Here is a 25612-nt window from a genome sequence, read left to right as displayed (position 1 = left end):
AAATAGGGAATTGATGTGACTGACTTTCAGAAGGGAGCAATTATCTCAGTCAGCACTGGAACTGAAGGCTGTATTGTGGGGAACTGCCACTACTGAGCTGATGGCTGCCCTGGGCAAAGGACCATGAGAATCCACATATTCAGATTAGTGGCCTAATGGTCTAATTTTAGTGAAGTGCTTGTGCCCTTCTCTTGTGTAACTGTGCAAACCAGCCTGTCCTAGAGAGCAGCTGCACCAGGTGCAAGTCACACACGAATCACAGCTGTTTCCAAGGCAGGGCATTTCCATCAGGTTGGATATTAGGAAAAATTTCTTCTCTGAAAGAGTGGTCAAGTGTTGGAGTGGACTGCCTGGGGAGGAAGTTGTTACTGTCCTGAAGATGTTCAAGAACCATTTAGATGTGGGCATGGTTTAATGGGGAAATATTGGTGGTAAGTGGACAGATGGACTAAATGATTTTGCTTATTCTATGATTATATGTTTGTACTTCTTTTTTTCTGCCTATAGACCAAGGATGATTTTATACAGGACATCATTAACAAATATTTAATCAGAATAACTATACTGTCAATTAGAAAAAAATACCCTCAGGGACATCTATTTTAACATTGCCACATGTAGAATATAGACTTGTGACCAGAGAAGCTGTACCACTATGACTGCAACAGTGAAACTTCTTTTTTTTTTTTTTTCTTTTTTTGGTACAGGATTTTATTATTAGCTCCAGGTTTTCAGGTCTTTTGTTTGGAATTAATTCACTCAAAAGACTGGCTTCATTTGTTCATTTGCATTCCTGTTCCTTTTTGTGCCCATGAATTCACTGCAAAAGTTGGCTCTTCCCTTCATTTGAACATGTATTCTCGCTTTTATTTCCTCAGATAGCCTCCTTGCTGTTTCCAGCATCCTGCAGGTTGCACATCACTATTGTGACGATGTGAGGTAGAAAATATTTTCATATGATTCAGAAAAAGACCAAAGCAACTGCATAGTGGGAAAATGAAGAGCACTATCTCTCTCTAGAAGATGGGTTGTTCACACAGAGTGTGTTTTCTAAAGACTATTTTTAAAAGGTGAAACTAAAATCTCATTCTCGGATGGCAGTATTTCAGTTTACGTGTGTACATGTCATCGCCTACAGTCAAGGCAGGGGTCCAAGCTGCTGATGGAGCAGGTGAGAATCTAGAGCAGAATTTAGGTAGCGTCTAGTGACACCTGAGGTACCCTACAGTGTCTCACTGTGGAAAGGCACAGATCTGTGAGGCCTCTGTCATGTCTGAGTGCAGGTATCTCTTCACGGGCAAAATGAATTACAGCCTCTGACTCCAAAAGGCTGAGTTGGACAGCTATCTTTTGTCAGTGATGGGAGATGCCAGATCCAGCACACACACAGAAATTTGCCAGTGCACATCAAAATTTTGGTGTCTTCATCTGCAGCCAGACCTCATCCTGTCTGTCTGCATTCTACGCTCCCCTTGATAATTCCTATTGTGCTTCCAGTCCTGGTCTCATCAGGCAGGGTATATAATGCGACTGTGAGCATTTGAGATTTCAGTTCCTTTAGCATCTGCTGGCGAAGAGCAGTGAATCTCTACTCACCCTTCTTTTTAAGCAAGAAATTACATGAAATAGTCTTCTTTTGGCCTAGAAAACAATGTGCTTTGGGCATCAAAAAGCTTTGGATCATTGAAAGTTCTGTACCCTACAAGGCCAAGTGCTGAGTTTTTGGCAAGAAAATGAGCTTTGTATGAAGCAAAATGTAGCAGTTATTTTGGAAAGAATTAGGGAAAGAAGTGGAAGACTGCTTTAGAGCCAGTGAAAGGTCTTATAACTATGGAAGCATTTGATATGACTAGTTACGATGCTCGCTTGTCAATCACTGCGCATAAAGTGGTAGATTGGTAAAAACGGGATGTGAAATTGTGGGTTACCAGGAAAGATGAAAAGACCTACTTGAGGAACTATGTGCTTAACACACCTGATGAGCAGTGAAAACAAAGTATGTATGAAGTTGGTAAAAAGCTAGAAAATGACTGGAAGATATTCAGTATAAAGTAAAGTTAAGGCACAGAGACAATTCATCAGTGCAAGGCAATCTCACTCCCGTGCTGAGGAAGACAATACTTGTCAACTAGGAATTGAATCCAGACTCGAGCTATCAGTGCTCAGGGAGCTTTCCTTACAAGTGCCATGAGGGTGATGGTGCACAGTATGTCTGTTCAGTGACAGATCAACATCAGGGCCAGGGCTGGGCAGCCCAACTCTGCCTCCTGTGCCCAGGGGTCTGTGGGACATGAAATCTTGTCTGCTTCCAGCTGCTGGCCTGGAGAGGAGGCAAGACTCTCTTATGAGAAAAGTATGCCTTTCAGCTCAGATGACAGCAGCCAGTAGTTTTCATGCTGATGATAGTAGTTCTGTCCTTAATGGGGGCACATATATAAGTAGAAGCATAATGCATTTAACCTGTCACTTCTTTAGCTTGCCTAGCTGTTTTCCTGTCATTTCAGTGCCAAAGCGTTTGATCTCAGAGTACCACATATGCAGAGTGCTCTTGCAGATATACAGAATTGATGAGAAATACAGTGAAAACACAAAGGGAGCAAATCAAGAGAGCTAATCACCCTTCATTTTGGTTATGTTCCAGCTAGGTTGGTGTTTCATATCCTGCTACTCACGCTTGCTATGGCTTTTATTTATTTAGGTCCTTGAGAAATGCACTTTGTAATCTGTGTGCTTCTGATGAAGTCAAATTAAACCATTAAATCTAAGGGAAATTATTCACAATAAAGTAGTACGATAGAATGATGAGGGAATGTGTGGAAAGAGGAAACGGAGATGGAATCAAGAAAATCTTTCGTAACGTAACAGGCACAATGGCAATGTTGGTTTTTGTAACTCTGAAAGACATATTATGAGTCAAATGTTATGTCAACCTTCGAAAGTGGCTCTAAATTTTGCTTGTCATTCAAAGGCAGTTGAAGTCAGTACCAGATCTACCACTGATTTGTGCACCTTTAAATCGAGTACTGATCATTTTATGGGTGTGCAATATATAAAAATTAAACGCAACCAGCTGATCCAACTTCTTAAAACTTCATGTGAAAACAATTTCCATTAGAAGATACCCTACAGGCTATTTCCTCAATACATAAATAGCTGTAATCTCTGAAGGGAGTGGTTGGCCCAGTGAACCTTCAGACTTTGTATGCTCCTTATCATGGCCATTGACTTGTGGTGACTGCTCACTTGATCAAGATCCACCAGTAGCAATTGATTTTCCAAAGAGAAAGAGAAAGAGGAATGAACAGTGATGTGGAAGGAAGAGAGAGGGTGTGAGTTAGCTGGGAAAGCCATCAGGATGTGCTCAGTGCTCTCCATGCCCCCAGGAGCTATGTGGCATCACCAACTGGGCTTCTTCTGCTCGGCCACCTGCTGCTAGTCAGCTTTCTTCTAGTGGAGGCTGTTGCCTGTTACTTGGTTGGTTCTCTGGCTGGAGAAGGAGAAAGGCTTCTTACTGACCTCTATTAAAAACACAGGTATTCTTTTATCAAGCAAAGAGTGAAATTGCTGCAAAAAAACTCAAAAGAACTATGATATGTGACTTGTGCATTTATACAAGCATTGGACCAAGACAACCACACTTAATTCTGCAATCCTAGATTAACTTCTGTGACTTATTTGCGTTTTTTTTCTTTCTGCCTGCTTCAGAATGAGCATCCAGTCATAATATGGAAAAGTTCTGATGAAATGGCAAAGATAAGCGATATAATGTTTTCTTTTTATTCCGTGTTTGAAAAGTGATTCCTTTTATTTCTTAAATAGAGATTTAGCAATAAAAGAATGAGACATCGCACTGGCATATGTATAAATAAAAGTCAAGGTGTAGGAGATACAGTTGATTTTAGTGGTCTAATTCTCCAATTTAAAAACTCTCAAGCTGGAGCAGTTAACCTGGCTATGTTTTTGATAAGCTTGTTGAAGCTTATCCCAGGTACTCTAGCAACTCATCAGCTTGTGCCTCCTACAGATAACAGAGATTATTTCTGGTGGTGTCACAGGAGTGGAAGTCATTCATGTGAAACTTCCTATTCCCCTGAAGAGGTTGTTGTGGAAGGCTTTAGGTATGTTGTTTGTGAAAACAACTGGAAGCTCACTCTGCTTATTGCTGATAATTCAGACACACACCTGTGGTTTCAAGCTTGTATTTCTAGTATTCCTTTAAAATCAGTAGTCAGAAGTTGAGTCATTTCAGACTGTGTTCAAACCAGTGGTTTACAGAGGAGTATGAATTCAGTCCTCCCTCTTCTCAGAAGTTATGTTTCATTTCTTAACTGACAAAACATGCATCTTTTATAAAGTGCACTTTCAAGGAGACAACGCTTTGTGCCTCACCTCATGGAAATGTGTCCATCTGCACTCATGTTATATGTGAAATGAGTATTGCAGTCATAGTACTTCAGAAGATTTGAGTACCCCAGTGATGTGGGACCTTGCACCAGACAGAAACGAGGGTGAGAATTTGTCATGCAGGAAATTAATCCATGAAAACTTCAGAGAGCTGATCTATATGCTAATGTATTTTAAGAGTGCAGTGCAAGCAATTGGAAAAAGGTAAAATACACAGAGAGGAGGGGAGCATTTCCAACAGTGCTTATGGCATCTGGGGGCTATACTGGCCATGGGAGTAGTTTCTATAGATAGAAGGTCCCTGGAAGAGGTGTAGAGAGCGAATAATTAAAAAGAGATCTTAAAAATCATGGTGCATGTGAAGCCACCATAATGTATTATTTAGTATCCTTCATTTGAAAGAATCCTGATGCATGTTAGATATCTGATTGGTAGTGAAGCTGCAATGAAATGGGAGCAGAAGCTGTGCAGAGCAGTACCACGGAACAGTGTCTGCAGCCTGAATTCCTAAAACCAAGAGCATAGTGATGTTGTGTGTTAGCACAGCCCAAGGTGGCCTTGCTGCTTGCTGCAGGTTACTTGATGCCACTGTGGCTCAGAGAAAGGCTGTAGTGGGAAGGCAGGAAAGGCAGATAAGGAATGAGGGGAAAAGGAATGGCAAGGAAGTCATAGAATAGATGATGCATTGAAGTTGGAAAAGATCTCTGAGATCACTTAGTCCAACTGTCTGCTCATCTCCACCATGCCCACAAACCATGTCCCTCAGTGCCACATACATACAGCTCTTGAATGGTAAGATGAAGAAGAGATCAAAGTGATTAAAAAGGAAAAAATGGTAAAAAAAAATCTTTTATCTTTTAAGCAGAGGTTCGTAACATTTGCTAGTGTATTTTTTTTTTTTTCTTTTTTTTTCTGCACAGGTTACTCATGGTTTCTTCTACTTACAGGAGCAGCACTGAAAGTTTACATTTAAGGGCTGATTCAGTGTTCGTGGAAATAAGTGGAGTTCTTGCCCAACACACTAAGGAAGAATCTGTAATGCAAGGACTGTACACTTGGGCAAGGCCACGCTAAACCATGCGGAATGTTGTAAGTTGTTCTCCAGGGCTGACAGGCATGGCAGGCTATAATTTCTAGTTTATTTTAATTCAAAAGTAGCAAACGTTTGGCTTAGACTGGATGAAAAGGAATAATTTCATCATACTGAAGGCAATATATATAAAATCATCTACATGTAATCATGAAAAAGTAAAAATCCCCTGGCAGTGGTAAAGGAATAAGGGAGAAATGCTGGCAATATTATGTACATGGTACAAAATAGAAAATGATAAGGAGTATTTTTACAGCTGATAAAGCTGGCATTTATCCAAACTCATATCATTTTATAAAATTTTATTCTTTTTGGCCTGAAAAGTAAACAGATAGCAGTTACAAAGGTAATATGTGTGTTGCATGTGACTCTTATCAAATACAACTTGTAATATATTGGCTACACCAATAAAAGATATCACAATATCTATGTCCACTTAAACAACAAAGCAATTTAAGATAATTTCTCATACAAATCATTTGGGTGTGTAAAAGATGAACATCAAACAGTCCATCACTGATATTTGCAGTGGTTAATGAAAGGACACAAGGCACAAGAATAATCTCTCCACTTGTGCTGGAGGCCTGTTTTTCCTCCCAGTGCTGCAATCCTGTTTACTTTTTGATGACTGGAGTTGAAAATGGAGAAGCATGAAGAGCCATTAGAAAAGATTCCTTTGTTCATTTAGCATCCTGTGACAAATAAAGCTGTGTTTTTTTGTTTCCTTCTAGTACATGCAGAGGACAGACTGCTGGCAGTACAAAAAAAAAAAAGAAGTAGCAACTATGAAAAACTGCACAGTTCACACATGTGGCAGTAAAATGCAAAAAGTGACAGCCCTTTCAGTATACACTTGGTGAAACAGGGACTTTGTTTTAAATTATTCTGGAGAGTTCAATTCCATTGTCCACCTGCATACAGGAAGATCAACAACATAAATCTCATGTGCTTCAAATAGCTGAGTGCATCACTGTGGTGGAGAACCCCCATTCTCAAAGGGGCTTATTGGGACTAGGGATATATGAACTTGCTCCAAAGAAGTGGCTGCTTAAATAGAGAAAATTAGCTCTGGAAATGTGGAGCACATGTAAGAGATAATAAAAAGCAGCTGATCTGAATATTCAAGCTCACAAGAATGCTGATAGCAGCACTGAAAGAGAGAAGATGGAAGCAGAGTGTAGGGCCTTGCTCCAGAAGGACAAAAATAAATTTGGGGATTAAAGAGTCAGAAACTTAATGGAGAGATGGGGAATCGGGGGTGTAAAATAAGAGGAAATAAGTATAAAGGAATGAAGAGAGGAGGGGTTATACAAGCAAGTATATGTAGCCTGTGTTGAGAATGGGGATGGGCTTGGGAAGAGACCTTTAGAGGGAGATGATAGGAAGAAGGGTAGGAAAGGAGTAAGGGGATCTTTAGGGAAAATGAGACTTTGGGGAGAAAAGATATTTCAGAGTGGCTAAGGAAAGTGGATGTCAGGTGAAGGTCTTGGATGTTTCATTAGGAACTTGCTGAGAAGAGCTTGCATTGCAGGCCACGGTGTGGCTTAACCCAGGATGGGAATAAATGGGGATTTTCCGTGGAAAAGAAGTCTAAGCTTGGAAACTGTCTAAACCTTTCATAAAATCCACAAATTCTTAACGTGGAAAAAAAAAAATGAGATTGTCAAGTAATGGTGCCGGACTAGCAAAGGTTTTTATTTCCATCAGATGGCAGGTAATTTCTGATCAAGTTAAATTGTTGTAAGTCAACTGTCCTTTAAGCTATTCCTGGCTTTGTGTGTGGAGAAAACATAAAAGACATCTTCATCAGTCTAATGACATTTGTTAGAAAACATAGCTCTGTGTTTAACTGATGATTGAACTACAAAAGCAGCAGTCAGCTGACAGTGAATGCTGAGTATTTAAGAAGGAAGCACAAAAATTAGCCATCCATCTGTTTTCTTCCCCTGTTCATTACCTCTAGATATTAAAATTAAACAGTCTTCAACCTGACACCGATTGGTAGCCTGAGTGATAATAGTGGAGATCAGATACATGAAGGTCTTAAGTAGAAATGAAGATCATGCAGCTTGTCTGTTTTACAGTTTTCATGCCACTCTTGGAAGTGTTTCTCCCTATCAGTAGCAGCTATTTTGGAGATCACCCTCACCATTTTGGGCTTTTGGTTATTTTTCCCCTAATAGCACATGTATTCTGTGAGGCTGCTTTGGGAGTTTTACAGGCAGGATCCCCACCTTCAGTGGACAGTTTCCATCTCCATCAAACTGTGAAAATGAAAAACCATAGTGGATCTCTGGGCTTCCCCACTGGAAGACATCCTCAGTGGTTGAGATGACTGTTTTTCCCTCTTTTTAGATATTAATGCTAACTATCAGGGAACCAAAGATAGATGGAGGTGACAGCAGTGACAATAGCTTCAGAAGGACAGCTGGAGATAAGCCTCCTAAATCCAGGTGTGGAAAACTTGTAGTCCTTGAAGCAGAGTCCTGCTGAATGTGGGTAAGCAGTAGGTCATGCTTTTGTCACCCTCAGATTTGATTTACACTCAGCTTGCAGAACTGCATCTTTCCAACCAAACCCTTGTTTCCCTCAGAAACAAGGATGTCATTTCTCAGCTCCGTCCAGAGTTTATTACTCACATTACTTATAATTCCTGGACTCTTGATAGGAAAAATGACTCTGTGTTGTAAATTTTCAAAACATTTTCCAGAGTTGGCTTCCAGTGCTGTTACAACGCTCTTGCTGCCTGTTATCTGTTTCGATGGATTTAGAGCTGCCATGCTGTAGTTCAGTTACTACATGTCAGGGTGATATATGTGATATTTTCTATATGGTATGTTGGTTTAATTCAAAAAGAATTTGTCCAGAAAAAAATGGACAGGAAAGAAAATTGTGTGGCAAGATAAGTAATCAATATTTCATCAGTATTTAGGAGTTACTAACGGGCAGTGCCAGATTCTTAGCTTTGATTTTGCTTCTCCCCAGCCTCATTTCCAAACGAGCCAAGGCATTTTAGCTTCCATAAACACAGAAGAAAGGATATGAAGGACTCTATCTGGATGAGAGAAGTAACTCCTTGGAGAACAGCCAGAGCAAGAAATTCCTCTAGAGGGTTTGATCGCAGGTTAAGTGATAAGAATGCCGTTACAAATTGAAAGATGAAGTGTGCTATTTTTAAAAAGTTATTTTCCTTATTTCTTTTCTGCTACTGCAGTTCAAACAAAGTAATTTGTCTTTTTTTTTTTTTTTCCAGATGATATTTCTGAACACTGTACTTTACTGACCTGCTGAGAAAACATGCAGCTGCTTGAGTCTGTGGGTTACGGTCGATGACCCGTGGTGTTGTGCACTTCAAGGTCCAGGGAAAGTGGGGAAAAACTGGATAATGCCACCTCACAACTGACCAAGGCACATGGCCTGAGCCCTGAAGGAATGTGGTATTGAACAGCAGTATTAAAAAGGTGATCATTCAGGTGTGCAGCTGATCTTACAAGTGTGACTCTTGCTAGCTGTGTTCTCTCAGTTGCCAGAAAAACTGCAGTTTCTGTCCAACTCTTTTAACATAAATCAGGAAACTGGGGGAAAAAAAAGAAAAAAAAGGTCACTTAAATGATTACTTCGGAGTACAAAATGAGATCTGTTTTTAGAAAGAATTAAATGAACTTTGCCTTCTGTTTCGGTAGTGCATTTCGGTGGGGATAAGAATAGAATGGGTTATTCTGCTGTAATGGTGCTTATTTTCCTTCTAAAAAACGGTTACAGTTTTCTCAAAATGCCACAGTGAAGTTTATGACTGTGAAGTTTATTAATTTTTGAACATGAATTTCTGGATTCAGCTTACAAGCCTTCATATTACTACAGTGCACGTCACTTAGACATTCGATTCTTAAATGAAAAAAGTATAAAATAAATGTGAATACTGTTCTTTCCTTCTTGAATCATTGATTACACAAAATGCCTTAAATGTGAATATCTAATATTTTCTTGTTGTTATTTGTCTGTTTGTTTGTTTCATTGCTAAAAAAATCCATTCCTTTGTAGAATAAATTTATTTCAAATTTTTACCGTGAATAACACCAGAGGTAAAAAAAAACAGCAGAACAAATTACTGGCTGCAGAGAGTTAAGCAAAGAGGCAAACATCAAAATCCCCTTTGTCAAGGGAAATGACAACAGTCAAATTATTTTGCTCGTTCTTAAGGCCAGGAGTCATGTCATCATCATCATCTCCCAGTGCTTTTAAGTATGTTCTCGACACCTAATGAGCTTTCTGAAGGCCAGCTTGAAATCTTCATTAAAGCTTGTGTACAGCAAAGGATTGATGAGGGAGTTGACATATCCCAGCCAGGTCAAGAAGTCTGCTACTTCTGGAGAGACAATGCAAAGGTGGAGGCCCACGAGAAGCTCCTTGATGAAAAAGGGTAACCAGGACAAAATGAAAGCCCCTAAAATCAGTCCCAAGATGCGAGCAGCCTTTCGCTCCCGCGTGGTAGAAATCTGCTGCCGGTCACCAGCCAGGTCCAAGTCATTCTCAAAAGGGGGGATCCTCACGGATGCATTCATTTTATCAAACTCTGTGGTGGGGTCGGAGGTGGAGAAGTCCGAGACGCAGAACGTCTGTGTGAGCTTGCAGCTGGCGAAGGAGTTTTGGCTGTCGGTGCTCCTGTTGCTGAGATGTCGGCTCGAGCCCCGCTTCTGGTAGAGGCTCTTTGCAGCGTGGTAGATTCTGTAGTACAGGATCAGGATCAAAGTCAAGGGTATGTAGAACGCCCCAAATGTGGAATAAATAGTGTAGATGACGTGGTCGTGCTGAATGCGACACTCACTGGGGATGCTGACACTGTGGTGGTTTCTCCAAAACAAAGGGGGCATTGATATGAAAATGGAGATGGTCCACACGGTGACTATCATCAACCCAGCCCTTTTTGCTGTTCTTTTCCTGGCATATTCGATGGCGTCAGTGATAGCCCAGTACCTGTCCAGAGCAATAACACATAGGTGAAGAATTGAACACGTGCAACAGGTCATGTCGACGCTCAACCAGATCTCACAGATGAAGTATCCCAAAGTCCACTTATCTATCATTATGTAAGTGATACTCAAGGGCATGACGAGGACAGCAACAAGAAGGTCTGTCACAGCTAGCGAGCATATTAAATAATTTGCGGGCTGGTGGAGCTTCTTGGTTGTGGAGATGGCTGCGATTACAGCAGAGTTCAGCAGCATAGTCAGGGTTGTGATTGTGGCCAAGGTCAGGGTGACAAGCATCTTCTCAGTTACAGTTTTTGGCTTTGCAGCCACACTGGCTTCAGTGGTACAATTTGTGAAATTCATTTTCCTCTCCAGGATGCACAGTGAAAGGAGAAGTGACTGCTTTGGGTAGCAGGTAGTTCTAACTTCAGAAGTAGTCCATTTGAAAGGGGGACAGAGATACTTCAGATAAAAAAGTTTTTATATTTCCATATTCAACAGCACAGCAGAAAGCTTCCAGGTTTTCTCCTGCTCATCATTTTCCTAGAAGATAAAAACACATCTGTTAGTGAACCTAGAAAAAAAAAAAAAAGGTTTTGGCAAAAGTCCTACACTTCTAATATTAGCACATCTTATTAAAAACTGATTGCTTTTTCCTCTTTCTTCTCTCCTTTCTTCTTCTTTTTCTATGCATTCATTTATTTCCTATTTCTAAAGGACATTTTTGTCTTTATTTCCTGCAGCTTTATTTCTCCTTTGAATTTGGGGGTCTTGCTGCAAGTGGGATGTTAGACCTCCAGAGGTTCCTTCCAAAAAAACATTTCTGCAGCCTCTGTGAATTATTGATACTGGCATATAATTCTATGCCTGCTTGTTAAACAGGCTCCAGCAGATGAACAGCACAGGAAATCTGCCTTTTCACTTTAATTGCTGTAGGAGAGGGATCAATTACTTCTATATATCATCTTTAGAAAGGAGAAAATGAGCAGCCTACATCAGCATAGGCATGTCAGTATTTCACAGTTTTCTGCTTTCTCATATCCATGTCTTTATTAATATATCGGAAACAATACTTGAAAATTACTCAGGTTACCTTTAATGTGCAGCTTTCAAACAGTGTTTAAAGTTTTATGGCAAATACTTAATTGCAGAGCACATTAGTGTTGCAAGGAGCTTATATAGTTTTGTCTAATTATTCTTGATATTCCATATATCCCACTGCGTGTATCTTTGGAGAAGACAGACAAAAAGCTCCTGCCTTTTCTTTGAGATTTCTATCAGATTGCCCTGCCTGTCAGGCAGCACACTATGATGCAATTTACAAACAACAACTTTAAAAAGGCTTATTTTTCCTCAGAAGTTTATTTTGGGAAAGTGCTAAAGTCCTTTCCTTACATCACAAATACTGACTGAGGCCAGAGTTAGCAACCTGTGGGATGCAACTTGAGACATCCTCTGGGACGTTGCTTTGTTGTTTGTAATTTATCCCCTTGTAAAAGTTGTAGGAAACTAAAAGCCTCAATCTTTTGCCATTAAAAGAACTCATAAGACTCTTTCCCTTGACTTCACTTATCTAAAAGTGAGGATTCCTGTAGGCTAGTTGTGCAGGCTCCCTTGATAAGCTTGGATTGAGACAGCTGCTGCCACAGCTATACATGTCCCCTCTCCAGACAAATCTTTCCGGCAGATAGTAGGAATCATGCCCTAGAAATGCTGATCTTTCTTGACTTTGACTGCAAGTGGCTCTTCCACAGTTGCACTTAGAATACATATCTGATTTTAGATGGCTAAATTTGAGGGGTAATAAAATCCACTCTCACTGACACCAGCAGGACTCGGGTTAGGCTCCGAGAGACTATTTCCACATGCAAGTTAAAAGGAATCAAGAATATGAATGAGAAATTATGAATGTGTAACTAGACAGCTGCTTAGTTCTGTGTACAAGGACCCCTGCTCAAAAACTGTATGAGGTTGAAAATACAAACTAGAAAAAAGGCTGCTCTTTGTAAAATACACCCATAGTGCAAGCCCCCTCCATCTACACTCTGCTCTTCAGAAACTGCTTTAAAATCTGATTAGCCTTGGAGAAAATATCAGATTGGAGAAACCAGGTGGAAATTAATCTATCAGTTTTCAGGTTGTTACTGCATTGAAAACACTGTTTTGGTCATTCAGACTTCAAAAAGACAAAAAATTTAACTCAAACCTTCTCAGATTCTTCATACAAGTCTTCTGCATCAAGTGAGATCTTGGTTCCATTTGTTTGCTCCCTGGCTATGCCTGATTTTTGACCAGAGGATAAAGCAAAGGGCCTTTCTGCACTTCTGAAGCATGAGACAGATGCAATTGCAATTCCTACTTTCCTCAGCAGAATTACTTTGCTAGTGCCCTGGTGAAGTAGATTCCAACAAGCAAACTCAAAGGTACTCAAAGGTGCACCAAGGCACCCCCCTTCCTTCACAGCTGCCTGTTGTTCTGGTCCACACACAAGAGAGCTCCTATTACTTCTTGAGGTAAGCAGCATTTTCCTCCTTGTCCTCACATCCCTAAGAACTCTGAAGATTTTTGGCCCTGGTGTTTCTCCCAGAGGTGCATGGCCACATATGTTCTCTGCTGAGCAATGCCTACACACGTACTTAGCCCAGAAGGAAGCGAAGAGCCTTTCATGCAGGAATAACTTTTGGGAAATCCTTTCCGAGCTTTGCCCCCTCTCTGCAAGACAAGGATAATCTGAAAAACAGATTATTTTCTTCCTTGATGAACTTTTGTCTTTAAGCGAAATCCATCATACTTGATCAGATCTGATGCTGGGGTTTCCATAAGGACAAAGGAAAAGTTTGTTTTTTAAGGTCTGCTCACTGCTCAGCAGGGATGATTTTTTTTTTCCTTGGAAAACAACTGCAATAATTAAAGACAGGGAAAAAGTAAACAAAGCATCCTCCCTGCAGAAGACTTGCCTGTAGGGACCACAGCCTGGACTGGCACATCCTTCATGCCAAAGACCAGCACTGAAGAGTATTAATTCCCGTGCTCTTTATAGGAAATGAACCCTTAGAAATTCAGACAATATAAATAGCACAAATAAAAGCTGTGTTAGACAAATATTATTAAGGAAGTATACTGAAATGCTGAAAAGTCTGGAGATGTCAGGCTGAAGGCTTCCACAATATCTTAAATCCTGTCCTTGGAACAGACCAGCAGTGCTGAGCTCCTGGGTTCACACACGACAAGCAAAGAGAAGGCATCCAGGATTCAGTGCATGCTCCCAGGTGGGACATCCAGCTTTCGTCTCTGCTTTTTGTGATATATCCTGGCCCAGAAAATAGGTAGAGTTTTAAAATGGGGAGTGGCTTTGCTAGAAGACATCAGTGGTTGACCTTGGTTATTTATATAGGACAGGACTTAAATGCCTCTTATTATTAACCTTTAAAAATGTGAGTGTTATTGTGGTCACGCATATTGTAGATTTTGTATTTTAATTCTTTGTTTGCTACCCGTCCTTCATGGTACCTGGCGGCCCTTGACTAGGGTAAGGGACCATCTGGTTGCTATATTTATAGTGTTACTAACACTGTAGCAATCGATTGTGGTTTTACAAGTCAGTTCTTGGAAGAGACATTAATAATGTGGTTATCTTATTTGAAGTGCTCTCACTAAAAGGACTGCCTGCCTATGGCTTGCACTTGTATTCCTTCAGGCTGTCAGTCATCTCACACCAAGACTGATGTTACTGGTGTGGTGGGAGAAACTCATTTGAGTTCCCCCAAAAGGGAATCAATCACACTGCATATTAGCTGATTGTCAGTAATGGCACTGAGTGCTCTCTGAGAGGGAGAAGAGGAGAAGAGGATTAATTGTTCCCTAAAAACAGTTGGGTAGGTGTAAGCTGTGAGATGGCAATGTCCATGCCTGCTCCTCTACCTTCTCAGCAAAAGAACATTCAGTCTTGGGACAGAATACTCTGCATTTTCCACAGACTGGCAGGTGGGCTGACACCAACTCCTTGGCCACTGAATCTCTCACTGTTTCTTAAGAAATGGAATAGCATCCCTTGGAGAGAACAAGGGCAACTGTCATGGCATGTGTGCATGTGAACACACGTGTGCAGGAGGGTTAATTCCATTATAGCCACATTTTTGCATTTCCTTTAAGCAATTAAGGCATTGTGCAATTATGATACTTCTCTGTCCCATTGGCAGCAATAAATCAATATGTCTTTGTTAAATCATGAATTTGTAATAATCTCTCATACAACTGTTGCCAAAACACACAAGTGCTGCCTTTCACATTAATCTGTGGCAGAAAGACCTCCTTATGTCTCTGCTTTCTTCAGAGATGAGTTATGGATGTTTGGAGCTGCTGTTCGGCATGATAAGCAGCACTGAGGAAGTAAAAGTCAGTGTAAATGGAGAGAAACAGCCTTGTCATGTGAGCTAACCTGATGAAAAATACCTGGCCAGCCCTTCCCTGGTGCATGGGGCACATTAGCAGAGGCACACCAGCCCACAGCAGCAGCCTTCAGAGCTGTGCTTATAAACAGACCTTGCCCCAGTGCAAAAAGGGACTCGAGCCCCACAGATTTCCTATTTTAGTAGATAGCGACAGCCAGGAGACATGTAACCTGCACACTTAACCTTTGTCTGGGAAAGAAAAAATCTAATCTGGAAAGGTTGCTGACTCCTGCAATCTTCATGCTTAGTTCTCACATAGACAAGTTGTTCTCTAATTAATTTATCATTTTTTGATAAAACCAGGCTGTCTTACTCAACTTTACAATTCTAAATGTTTTTCATCACTAAAGCAGCCTTTTTCTCTGAATTTGCTATTTCACCTCCCTTTGTGCATGCTTTAAAAGAAGCTGGGTTTTCAACATTCCCTCTCCTGTGCTGTTTAACCAAACTATTAATGCTGCTTAAATGTTGTAACATGCTTTGTTTTATAGCATTGACCATGGCATTGATCCCTGAATGGTTTTACTGAATGACTCAGAAGCACATACATACACAGAAGGAAAGAACTTCCATGCTGAGCACTAGCGGATGCATGGGGCCCTCCACAACCCTTCCTCCTACAGCTCAAGCTTCCATTCAGACTGCTTATTCATTGACTGCATGACTAAGACCCACAATCAGATACAATACAGGTGGGAGGACAGCTTGGATAATGAGGTGCTGTGTGAGACACTGTCAGCTAAGTGTAATTCTTAGAGAGGAAGGAAGAGAAGCATGCCATTCCCAGCATCTACAGCTCTCCTCAGAGAAGCAGCAGCTAAGATGCAGCCCCATCCTTATCAAGACACATTTATTTTCCCAAAGCCAAAAGGAACACAGGCACATTCGGCTTCAAAAACCACAACCAGAAATTCTAACTGTAGGGGCCATGCTGTCATGAAACTGGAAGTCCACTGGAAGAGTTCCCCTTTACTTACTGGGAAAAGACTACATTGTTTCTTGGTGCTTTAAGGAAATAGAACCTAAAACATCAAGGTGCTGGACGACTTGAAGGGGGCCCTCTTGATCAAAACATAGATCCAGAGACAAAATATTCCAGTGTCTCCTTGGTCACTAATCTAAGTAATTTAAGTAATCTAAGTTTAATCTAAGTAAGATATATATTTTTTTTCCCTTTTAAATGGGCTTACAAAAAGAAAACCTGGTAACCAAAGCTTCTTTTGATCAATGATTTACTCTTTTTTTCTCTTAATTCCTGACTTAGCCATTTGTGTAGAGAATGGAAGAACTATCAGTAATTGTAAGTTTTTAAATGGCTATTTTAAAGGTTGGTATCTTTTGAACTAAAGCAACATTTTGTTTGTTTTGCAACTAGAAGCAGAACCACATAGCTGTCACTGTCCTTCCATTCCTCTTCTGTTCAAACAGAAGTAATGCAGTGTAAAATAAAGCCATTTTTGCTAGGAAAAAATTATTTGAGGCAAAAGTATTTTTAAAACATCCCTCATTGAAAATAAATGTGCTTAATTTACAAACTATTAAAGAACCACACCAGAACAGCTTGAGAACCTCCCCGAGGCATAAGAGGACTACATCCAATACAGCCAGGAAAAGTTACTGGAGGAACTATAGCTGGATGTTCTCCCCAGATGGCAATCCTTATTTTTACTGTCTTTGAGCTGAAGCTTCTGATGCCGTTTGCAAGCTTAACACTTCACATACAGCACACAGGCTGTTGTAAGGACAACAGGATAGAATCTTCTTGCAGCTTCTAATGGCCAAATGCTGCTTCAGTGCTGGAAATACAGCAGCAGCATAATGCACTGACGAACTCAGCTTATCTCTTGGCACCTGTCTGAAATTCTGCTTCGTTTTCTAGTCTTTCTTAATGAGAATGTAAATACCTCCTTAAGACTTGCACAGTTGTTGGCTGTGGTGAACAGTTGTTGCCCAGCCACCTTCTCTCAGTCTTATCTATCCTTCCTGAAGGATCTGAGTCTGGGCCCTCATTCATAGAAACACAGAATCACATGAAGGCTGAGTCTGGCAGGGCCCTCTGGGTCTACCTGGCTCAACATCTGCTCCAGCAGAGACATCCATAACAGGCCCACTTGCTGCCAACAATGAAGAGCTTACTCTCACAGAGGTACAACCCCATTATTAAAGATGTCAAAATCACTGAACTCCCACTGAAAATAAACCCTGGTCCACACAAACCCTAGCTCTCATGCAAAGATCAGACATGGCTGCTGGATGCATAAATGCTTTCTGAAAACAACCATGAGGGTTCTAAGTTCCTTGGATGCTGTAAATTTTCTATCTGAGGAATGACTGCAGGCTTAGATCCTTCAGTGTAGCACAATGTGAGTGGTGGGTTTGGGAGACTTCTGGCTAGAGGCTATTACTCCATGGTTTGTCACAGTTTTGTTACTTTACATTTCAACTGCTGGCTAGAAAAGAAAGCTTGTTGAAATCTTAGAAGTGAACAGAAAAAAAAAAAAAAAGGAAGGAAAATCAAAACTGAATTCTCACCTGTGAATGGATTTTCCATCTCAATTTCTCATTTTGCTACTTAGAGACATGTCAAAGACACAGAAATATTTGCTGATGGATATATCTATTCAGCTCTGGGGACATGGTGCTATTTGTATTTGTATGGAGACAATCAGTTTATTCGAGCTAAATGTCACTGTACATGCATTGTTTTTCAAGTCATCATTTGTTTCTTGCTGCTACTCTGTCAGGAGGCTGATGTCGATAGGGTTTATTTGATCTCCACAACTTGATTCTGTATATAGCTGTTCTGCAATTCATAATGGCCCAAATGAAGATATTAGGCAGACTAAAATTTAGTGTATAAAGAACATTGAAGCTTGATCTGAGACCCTCTGAAATCAATAGAAGTTTCTATTGCGAGCAAAAGATTTGAGATGAAGCCTTAGTGAATATATGCCCAATTTCTGGCTGATGAATTAAGAGAGATGACTCACACAATGGCTTCAGACTTCCTTTGGAAGGAAAACTGGGTGTGACTGAACAAGTAGTTTTGTCACAGCAGAAGGCAACTGTAGAAAAACATCTCGTGATGGTGAAAGCATTGGGCTAGAGGCATGGGACTGCCAGTGGGGCTGGGCTGCAAGTGTGGGGTTTCAAACCAGCCAGCATCCTCACTGCAAATGTGGGAGAAATGGATTACTGGTGCCCCATGTGGTGCGCAACACCCAACAGGTCAAGGGTGGGCTCCTGCTTAATATGGCATTGCTGCAGTGGAAGTTCTCACAATTACTGGAGATGGTCCTGAAACCTTGTGAGAATGCAGGTTTTCATCATATTTGCCAAGCACAGTGCAGCAGAGGTTGGGTTTCCTACACTGGAGCACTGTGGCAAAGGCTGCACGTTTACAGAATGGAGTTATACAGAAGCAGCAGAACTTAATGCTTTTGTTTCTGAACTTTGCTATTGGTGGTGGAAGCAATGGGAACTGACAGACCAATGCTAGACACTCACTGAGCTAACAGCACACGTGGATGATTTTTTGGTTACCCCTATAGTACAGTGACAGTTGTGATACTGCAGCTAAGTTCTTCAGGGTCCTGGCATAACTGGAAAGATGAAGCTTTCACACAAAGTAATACTTTTTCTCTGACACAATTACTATACCTACAACCAAACTAGCATGCTCTATTTTGTCTACTGCCTGGGACAATTCAGCCATATCTTTGCTTTTGGAAACTTTTCTAAGCTCAAGTAGCTGGCACTACAACTACATGTCTGGAGCAATTACCATGTAAATACAAGATAAGTAAAACATAGCATTATGAAACTGTCTGAGCATCAAGCATTTCAGACAAGTCATTATATGAATTAGTGGTAATTAGCCATCAAAACCCATAAGTACAATATAATTAACCCACAAATACAACATAAATACAGACTAATTATGAGAGTTCATACACTGTAAAGATTGAGCTGTCTTTTAACAGGTGTAATAAAATGTGAAGAGCCAAACTCCTCTGCAAGTAATGTATATTATAACAGCAGATGTTTGTGTGTTTGCTGGAGAGGGAGAAAAACAGAGAGGAAGGACCATATTCATCTCTAATTCTCAGGGAAGTGCCCTGGGAAGTCAAACATTTTTCAGGTATGTACTTTATACCCCATACTTTCATTTCCCCTGTTTGGTAGATCGCTTATACTGAGTACAAACGACTGTGGGTACACTCAAAACATCCTATGACTACTAACACATCATGCCCTCTCTGTTAAACAGAATTTCTACCTCAGGTAGTGCTTGTCCTTCCTTGGTTGGGTTCTGCTGCAGCAGCTAATAGGCATAATGAATACGAAGTCTTAATATTGTTCTATCAAGGGAAGGGTCAGACACAATCAACACCCTTCCCCCCCCCCGAAAAAAATCAACTAGGATCCCCTCTACTGCTCCCCCCCTTGTGCCTGTCTCAGTGACAGAAGACTGATTTTAAAGGCAGGATGCATTTCTTACCTACTGTGTGCATTTCAAATCTGTTTTTCTCATTAAGAACAATATTAAATTCTGGAATAAACCAGAGTGCTTTAATTATCACCACAAGCAAAGCCTTGATTTACTCTGCCTCAGAAAATGAAGGAGGTGATAAGGAGGTAGAGGATGACAAGCGTATGTCTCATTCACATTACCAAATACCTACTTCAGGAAGCTACATATACATGCTTGGGTAGAACTGTACACATGCAATTACCATGAAAATGTATAAACAATATTCCTCAAAAACTTAGTGAGGGTTGGATTTTTGCCTTCCAGTCACAAGCACCACAACTGTGTTGAGTTCAGTCTTGCTTGGTCTGGGACTGGTTTCTGGCAACTGGTAAGGAATGAGCAGTCTGCCTGTCCGGGCCTCTATATCATCAGGCCAGGGTACCAAGGGAGTCTTACGGGATTTGGCTGTCTAGTATCATGTCCTAGACGTCCAAACCACCACCAAATCATATATGAAGATTATATATGAATTATATATGAAGAAATTGTTTATGAAGATATATACGAAGAGAAACATCTGATGCCTAGCAAGGAGCAGGAGCGTTCCTCAACACTCACAGTATCACTGAGGTGTATGACTGCTCTGAGGGTTGTGACTGGGTGCAGAACAGAACCAGAATTTCATTTTAAAGATTGACAAGCTAAGCTGCAGAGAGGTGAAGTGCCTTCTGCAGTTACACAAAGAGCTCCTGGAAAAGCTAAACCAAAGGCCAGGTTTTGTGCTTCCACTGCTCTAGCTCATGATTATCCGCACTCAGGAGGTCTGGCCAGTGACAGCTATAGCATCAAGCATGCAGTGAACAATTTTGGTCCCAGCATTAAGGTCACTGCCGGGCTTTATAATGGGCATATAGAATACTTCCTACCATTACCTCCTGCCAACCTTTAGCAAGATCTGTCTTAAACCTCTAGTCTGAGCATGCCCCCTAATCTCCTTCAGGAGTCAAAGACAAGGCAGCTTCTCTAGACAGCAATTTATCCTTACTGCCTTCCATTATTTCTGAGCTGTGCAAGTGCCTGCACCGGGTGGGAGAAACAAAGCTTCTCCCCTACCAGCAAAGCAGCAGGAGCTGACAGTCCTCTTGCTCAGACTTGAAACAAGTTGCATGTGAGCTGATACATGGGAATTCTCAGCTCATGAGGGAAATGAAAGTAGCTTCAGAGGGTGAGTGCTGAGCAACAGGAAATGAGACCTGGCCCACAGTAACAACCTTCATCATCAGATGTTGACTCTTGCCCCTTAACAGTACCATTGCCTTGGACAGCACAGCACAGAAGTGCTAAGGAATCAGAAAGAGTAAAAAGCAAAAATGGGTCTTCAGCCTACACACCTGCTCTGTGTCAGTATGCCAGAACCATTAGTTCTGACCTCAAATCCCAGTACTGATGTACACAGTGAAAGATTAATAATGGAAACATCCAAAGGGAGTAACATTGTAGCATAATTTTAACACTGCATTTCTTTTCCTTTTGTTTCTTTTTTCTTTTTTTAACCACAAACTTCATGTATCCATTTCTCTTTGTGTAGATGTGGTCTGCATTTGTGAAATGCAACCAGAAAACACCTCTTGTGGGTATTGCTGTGTTGTGACATTACAAGCAAAAGCTCTATGAAGCTTTGACTTGTAAGGAAAACTCTGTGCTATCACTTTTGACATCTTTGCTGTCAAAGGCCGATGACACACAAGCAAACATGTCTACAGTTATGGAACACAAAACATCATTCCTCTATACAAGAGGATTAATGAAACTTTCAGGTATCTTCAGAGACATTGGTTTCATTTAGTATCATTCAGTGACTGCCAGATAATGCAGGTAATGCACAAGAGTGCATTATCGTGACTACCACTACAAATGAGAAAATGTAATTGCATTTGCAGGGCACAGTAGCTACAGGAACTCACTACTAAAACACAATATCCCCCAAAGTGGTCCAAAAATCACTGACAACTGACTCAAGATCAGACTCTAGAAAGTGGATTGAAGTCCTCGTTCCTTCCCCTCTCAACCCCAAATTTCTTATGTGTATTTAGAAAAAATCCAGCTTAAATTCTGTAATATGTCGTTCTCAGTTTTCACTTTCCATGCCAAGCCTAAAAGCATCAGAAGGAAACAAGACCCTGCTGTGATCTAGGAGCCAATAATCAAATCTGCAAGTGAGACAACATGCTTCTGATAGGGGTGTGGAGCACAATGTGATGCTATGTGGTGGCTATCCCCCATTCTCCTTTAATTTGTTTTTAGCATTCTTGGTGGTGTCTCAGCTGCTCACTTTCCCAGGAATGATACTTGAGGATCATCATAATTCCATGTGATCCCTCACACTGCACAACATGCTTGCAGGTAGATAACCTGTATTTGATGCTTGTTAAAGGCAGTTGAATTAGATGAACTCTGGAGGCCAAACTTACAAGACTGTGATAAGAAAATGAGAAGAAAATACATGCATCATCCCACCCCATACTAATTTAAAAAGGAAATCCTAATCTACATTGTAAAGTTTTTTAGAAATACCTGAAAACCAGAAATACCTGCAAATCAAGGTAAATTGATGACAGCAGCACCGGTACCACACCTCTTCTAATTGCAGGCTGCTAACTGGAAGCAAGAGAAAACGTGGCAAGAAGTCACATCTCACCATTCTGGGGGGGACTTGGGGACCCCTGCTTTGGCACTAAGCCCCTTCTTGGGGCATGGGCAGCAGAGTGTATTGCCAGGGTAGTGAATCACTCCCAAACTACAAAATGGGACAGGAGGATGTGTCTGGACCTGTGCTCCAACATGCTGTGCAGCTCAACCACTCCCCAGGTTCTTGCCCCAAAGGTGGTCACTTGCTCTTTGTCTTTGGGACAGTCAGCCTCAGGGATACCTCCTGCCTCTCCCCACTGTGGCTTCAGATGATCAATATGTGCTGAAGGAGTTGTGGAATGCTCTGAAGCATCACACCACTCTGTTACCAAGGTGCTGGTGACACATGGACTCCTCAGCTTGGGGAGCATCTCTCAGTGCCCCATGAGTTGTGAAAGTGAAGCTGAAGTACCTCAGATGGCTGTAGGTTGCTGTAGCAAATTGTATACACTGAAATACAAAAGACAGTTTAATATGTTCTATTAATATATGAGGCCTTGTAATCAAAATAATTTATTGCTGGTTTCTACACCATAAAGGGGCAGAAAATCCTGTGCTTCTGGTCCTTTCCATGGGTCTTGGTAGAATATACATCCGAGTAGGAGTTACCAGGAGGAATTCATTCTGGAGTCTATCCCAGCCTTCAATGAGGTGAATGGAATTGCCTTTTTCCCACCATGCTTTGTCCCATTCAAACACAGCCGTGTACCTGCAGGCTGTCTCATGGAGATGAGAACTGCAGAAGGTGATGAGCAGTGGAGAAGGAGCTAGAGGCTTTACTCCTCGTCCTCTTGTGTCACACTGGCACTACTTGTTGCCCTTTTTAAAAAAATACCCAATCCAAAATGGTGTTGTTTTGTGGACAGTCCACCATCAGCTCTTCCTCTCAAAGACATTGTGAGAGGTATTCCATATTACCAAGTAGACTGATCTGTTTCTCATCTAGCACCACTTGTGGAGAGGATGATCTCCCATGGACTGCCGCCTCAATGCTGTCCGTGTCCTTGGGCTGGTGGAGTCACTGCCAGCTTCACCCATTGCTGGGCAGACACACCCTTGTCCACAGCAGGACAAGGAGGGAATTCAGATGGTTATTGGCATGAGTTTCATGTCTCCTGCAGCAGCTGCAAGCAGGAAGGTGGTGCTGCTCCTCACGCTCCTCCGCAGCCAGGATGTGGAGACACCTCTGATGGATGGCTACTTTTGGATGAGCTTGCTAATGGCTTGAGTACTGTCATTCTTGAAGCTGATCTTTGAGATTCCTGAAAGACCCCATTAACACTGCATTAGAATCCTGATGACTTTCACTCTCTGAAATATTTAATTACTTAATTTTTTAGAAACATATCAGAATACTTTCAGAGCCAAACATGACCTCACGGTCTCCAGTGAGAGGGGCTGACCTTGAGCACCTGCAGCGGGCTGTTGCAGCCTTGCTTTTCTCTTCACACACACTCTCCCTACAGCACTCAGCCTTGAACCCTCAGAAAAAGGTGTTATTGAGGAAAGCAACTTGCTAAGTGGTTTTCTTTTTTATGATTTATCCAAGTGCCTGTTTGCTCCCACACGCTGTGAGTGGATAATAGCAGTTCTCAATCAAAGTTAAAATCACTAATGCTCTTGTCTGTGGAAAATTTAGTGCAGCTACAAAAAAAAAAGGTTAATGATGCTGCTATACTACTGATCTTACTATGGCTTGTCATATCTTCATCCCTGCACCCTTGTGCAGCATTATTATATTGGCTGTTTATTCCAGTCCAGATCTCTGCTGAAACTGGTAATGAGACAACTGTGTCAGATATTCTGCTATCATGGGAGAACTAGTGTTAAAACAAAATCACGTAAACAATAGAAAAGCCATTTTTAGGTACTTTATACATCTTCTGATGACACTGACAATTCAACACTATGATTAGCACAGAGCATTACTCTGTCTTCCTCATGAATATATGTTTACAGCAACAAATTTTGGCTACATATTTTCCATGGAAATAACAGAAGCTATTTCAAATTATTTTTGCATAAGATGTTAAAGTAGTCTGAAAAAAAATACCTGAAGAACAACAGCAACCTCTCTTGCTATGAGTTATTGATGCTTCGGTGTCTGCCTGCAGTTCAGACATATCCAGACAATATACCATTAATTCTCTTTTTCTAATTGTGTTCACCCTTGAGTCTTTTGTGACTCACAAGTTATGACTACTTTTTAGTTATAGTCTGCTACGGTTTTTTGTCAGCCTAAAAGGGCAGGGATCTGATTCCTTTCACTTATATATCCCCAGTCTTCTACTGAATATATTTAATTTATGGGCACACAGAAAATGGAAAAGCATTAAATTTTTATATATTCATGTAGAAGGTCATTGTTAGCTAAGATAGATAAACTCTGATGGATTACACAGGGTCAAATTATAAACCTGTGCCTGAAACTGATGTAGTGAAGGAGTGGTTTGATACTCACCACTGACTCTTCATCTGAGAAGATCTTACATTGGGTACTCTCAGATGCACAGTCAAAATCAGTTTGATTTGCAGGGGTGATCAGCTTGCAAAGGGCACTGCCTAAATTATTCCATCTGTATGGTGGGAATAACTGAAATGACTACTTGTTAAGTAGCCTGGGATCAAGTCACCTTGCAACAGGAGTACCTGGTCTCTGGCATACTGCAGCCTTCAGAGAATGATTGAATTTACCTTTTGGATGCCTCAGGCATGATCAGAGCCCCATTAAATATTGCTAAATCCTTCCACCTCCTCATTAGCGCATTGCAAAATATACTCAGGGTGGAATTCTGCCCTAGGGTTGTCCTCCTGCATATCCTGGATGTTCTCAGCAGAATCTTGTGTAAGATGCCTTGCTCTTCCCTGTGCCAGGTGGCAGCTTTGGTGTCACACTGCCTCAGGTTCACTGATAGACAAACACACTGTCCTCTTGATTTCAACCCCATATGTTCTCTTACAGCTCTTGGAAGCCAGTGGAAAAGACTTCCATCTGTTAGCAAAAGTTGGGAGTATCAACAAAAGTTTTAAATCCCCCAGTCTCAGTTTTTTTCCAGGACTTTGCTGGACTGGAATCTTGCTGCAGTACAAATATAAGTTCAGAAAGCCTAGAGCAGAGGCCTACCATGAAATAGGGCAATCCTCCCAGAGGCAGTTTCTGGGGCTGATCTCATGCTGAAGATTAGATGCATATTCAGCTCCCAGTAAACTGCCCTCCACAACCACCAGCCAACATTCAGGAGCTGAGGCCATGAGCCAAGCTGGTGAGGTGCTGCCCTAACAGATAGAAGCCTTTCTCCAGAGACCTTACAGTTCTAAATGCATTTGCCATAGGTGATAAAAGAGGAACTAATTTAATGCATGTGATCAGGCACCCCTAAGACACTTCTTGCCTTAATTGTGTCTGAGCAGGAATAAGCAGAAGCAGAAGGAAAACTCCACTATTATCAGCACAGTTTGACACTCCCAATGCATTAGTGCATGAAATGATCTGGTGACAAAGTAAGGCTTGAATTACTCTTGAAAAGCTTTTGCA

At 41.2% G+C, this 25612-nt stretch overlaps 1 protein-coding gene across 1 annotated transcript; it reads right to left on the bottom strand.

Moving 5' to 3' along the window:
* Window positions 1–9653: 9653 nt before the first annotated feature.
* On the bottom strand, window positions 9654–12692 carry HTR1E (5-hydroxytryptamine receptor 1E). Its single transcript, XM_042893918.1, has 2 exons — window positions 12671–12692; window positions 9654–11007 (listed from the first exon to the last, which is right to left on the bottom strand). Exon 2 carries the CDS (start codon window positions 10825–10827, stop codon window positions 9733–9735), a length of 1095 nt encoding a protein of 364 aa, XP_042749852.1. The 5' UTR covers window positions 10828–11007; window positions 12671–12692; the 3' UTR covers window positions 9654–9732.
* Window positions 12693–25612: the final 12920 nt, after the last annotated feature.

The sequence above is a fragment of the Lagopus leucura genome, unplaced genomic scaffold (genome assembly GCF_019238085.1).
Source record: "Lagopus leucura isolate 7727_CA_CO unplaced genomic scaffold, USGS_WTPT01 Super-Scaffold_73, whole genome shotgun sequence".
Taxonomy (NCBI): Eukaryota; Metazoa; Chordata; class Aves; order Galliformes; family Phasianidae; genus Lagopus; species Lagopus leucura.
This window is presented reverse-complemented; position numbering and strand designations above follow the sequence as displayed.

Bases quoted from the DNA above. Each gene is read 5' to 3' on its own strand.
- HTR1E (XM_042893918.1), bottom strand. From the start codon at position 10,827: ATGAATTTCACAAATTGTACCACTGAAGCCAGTGTGGCTGCAAAGCCA.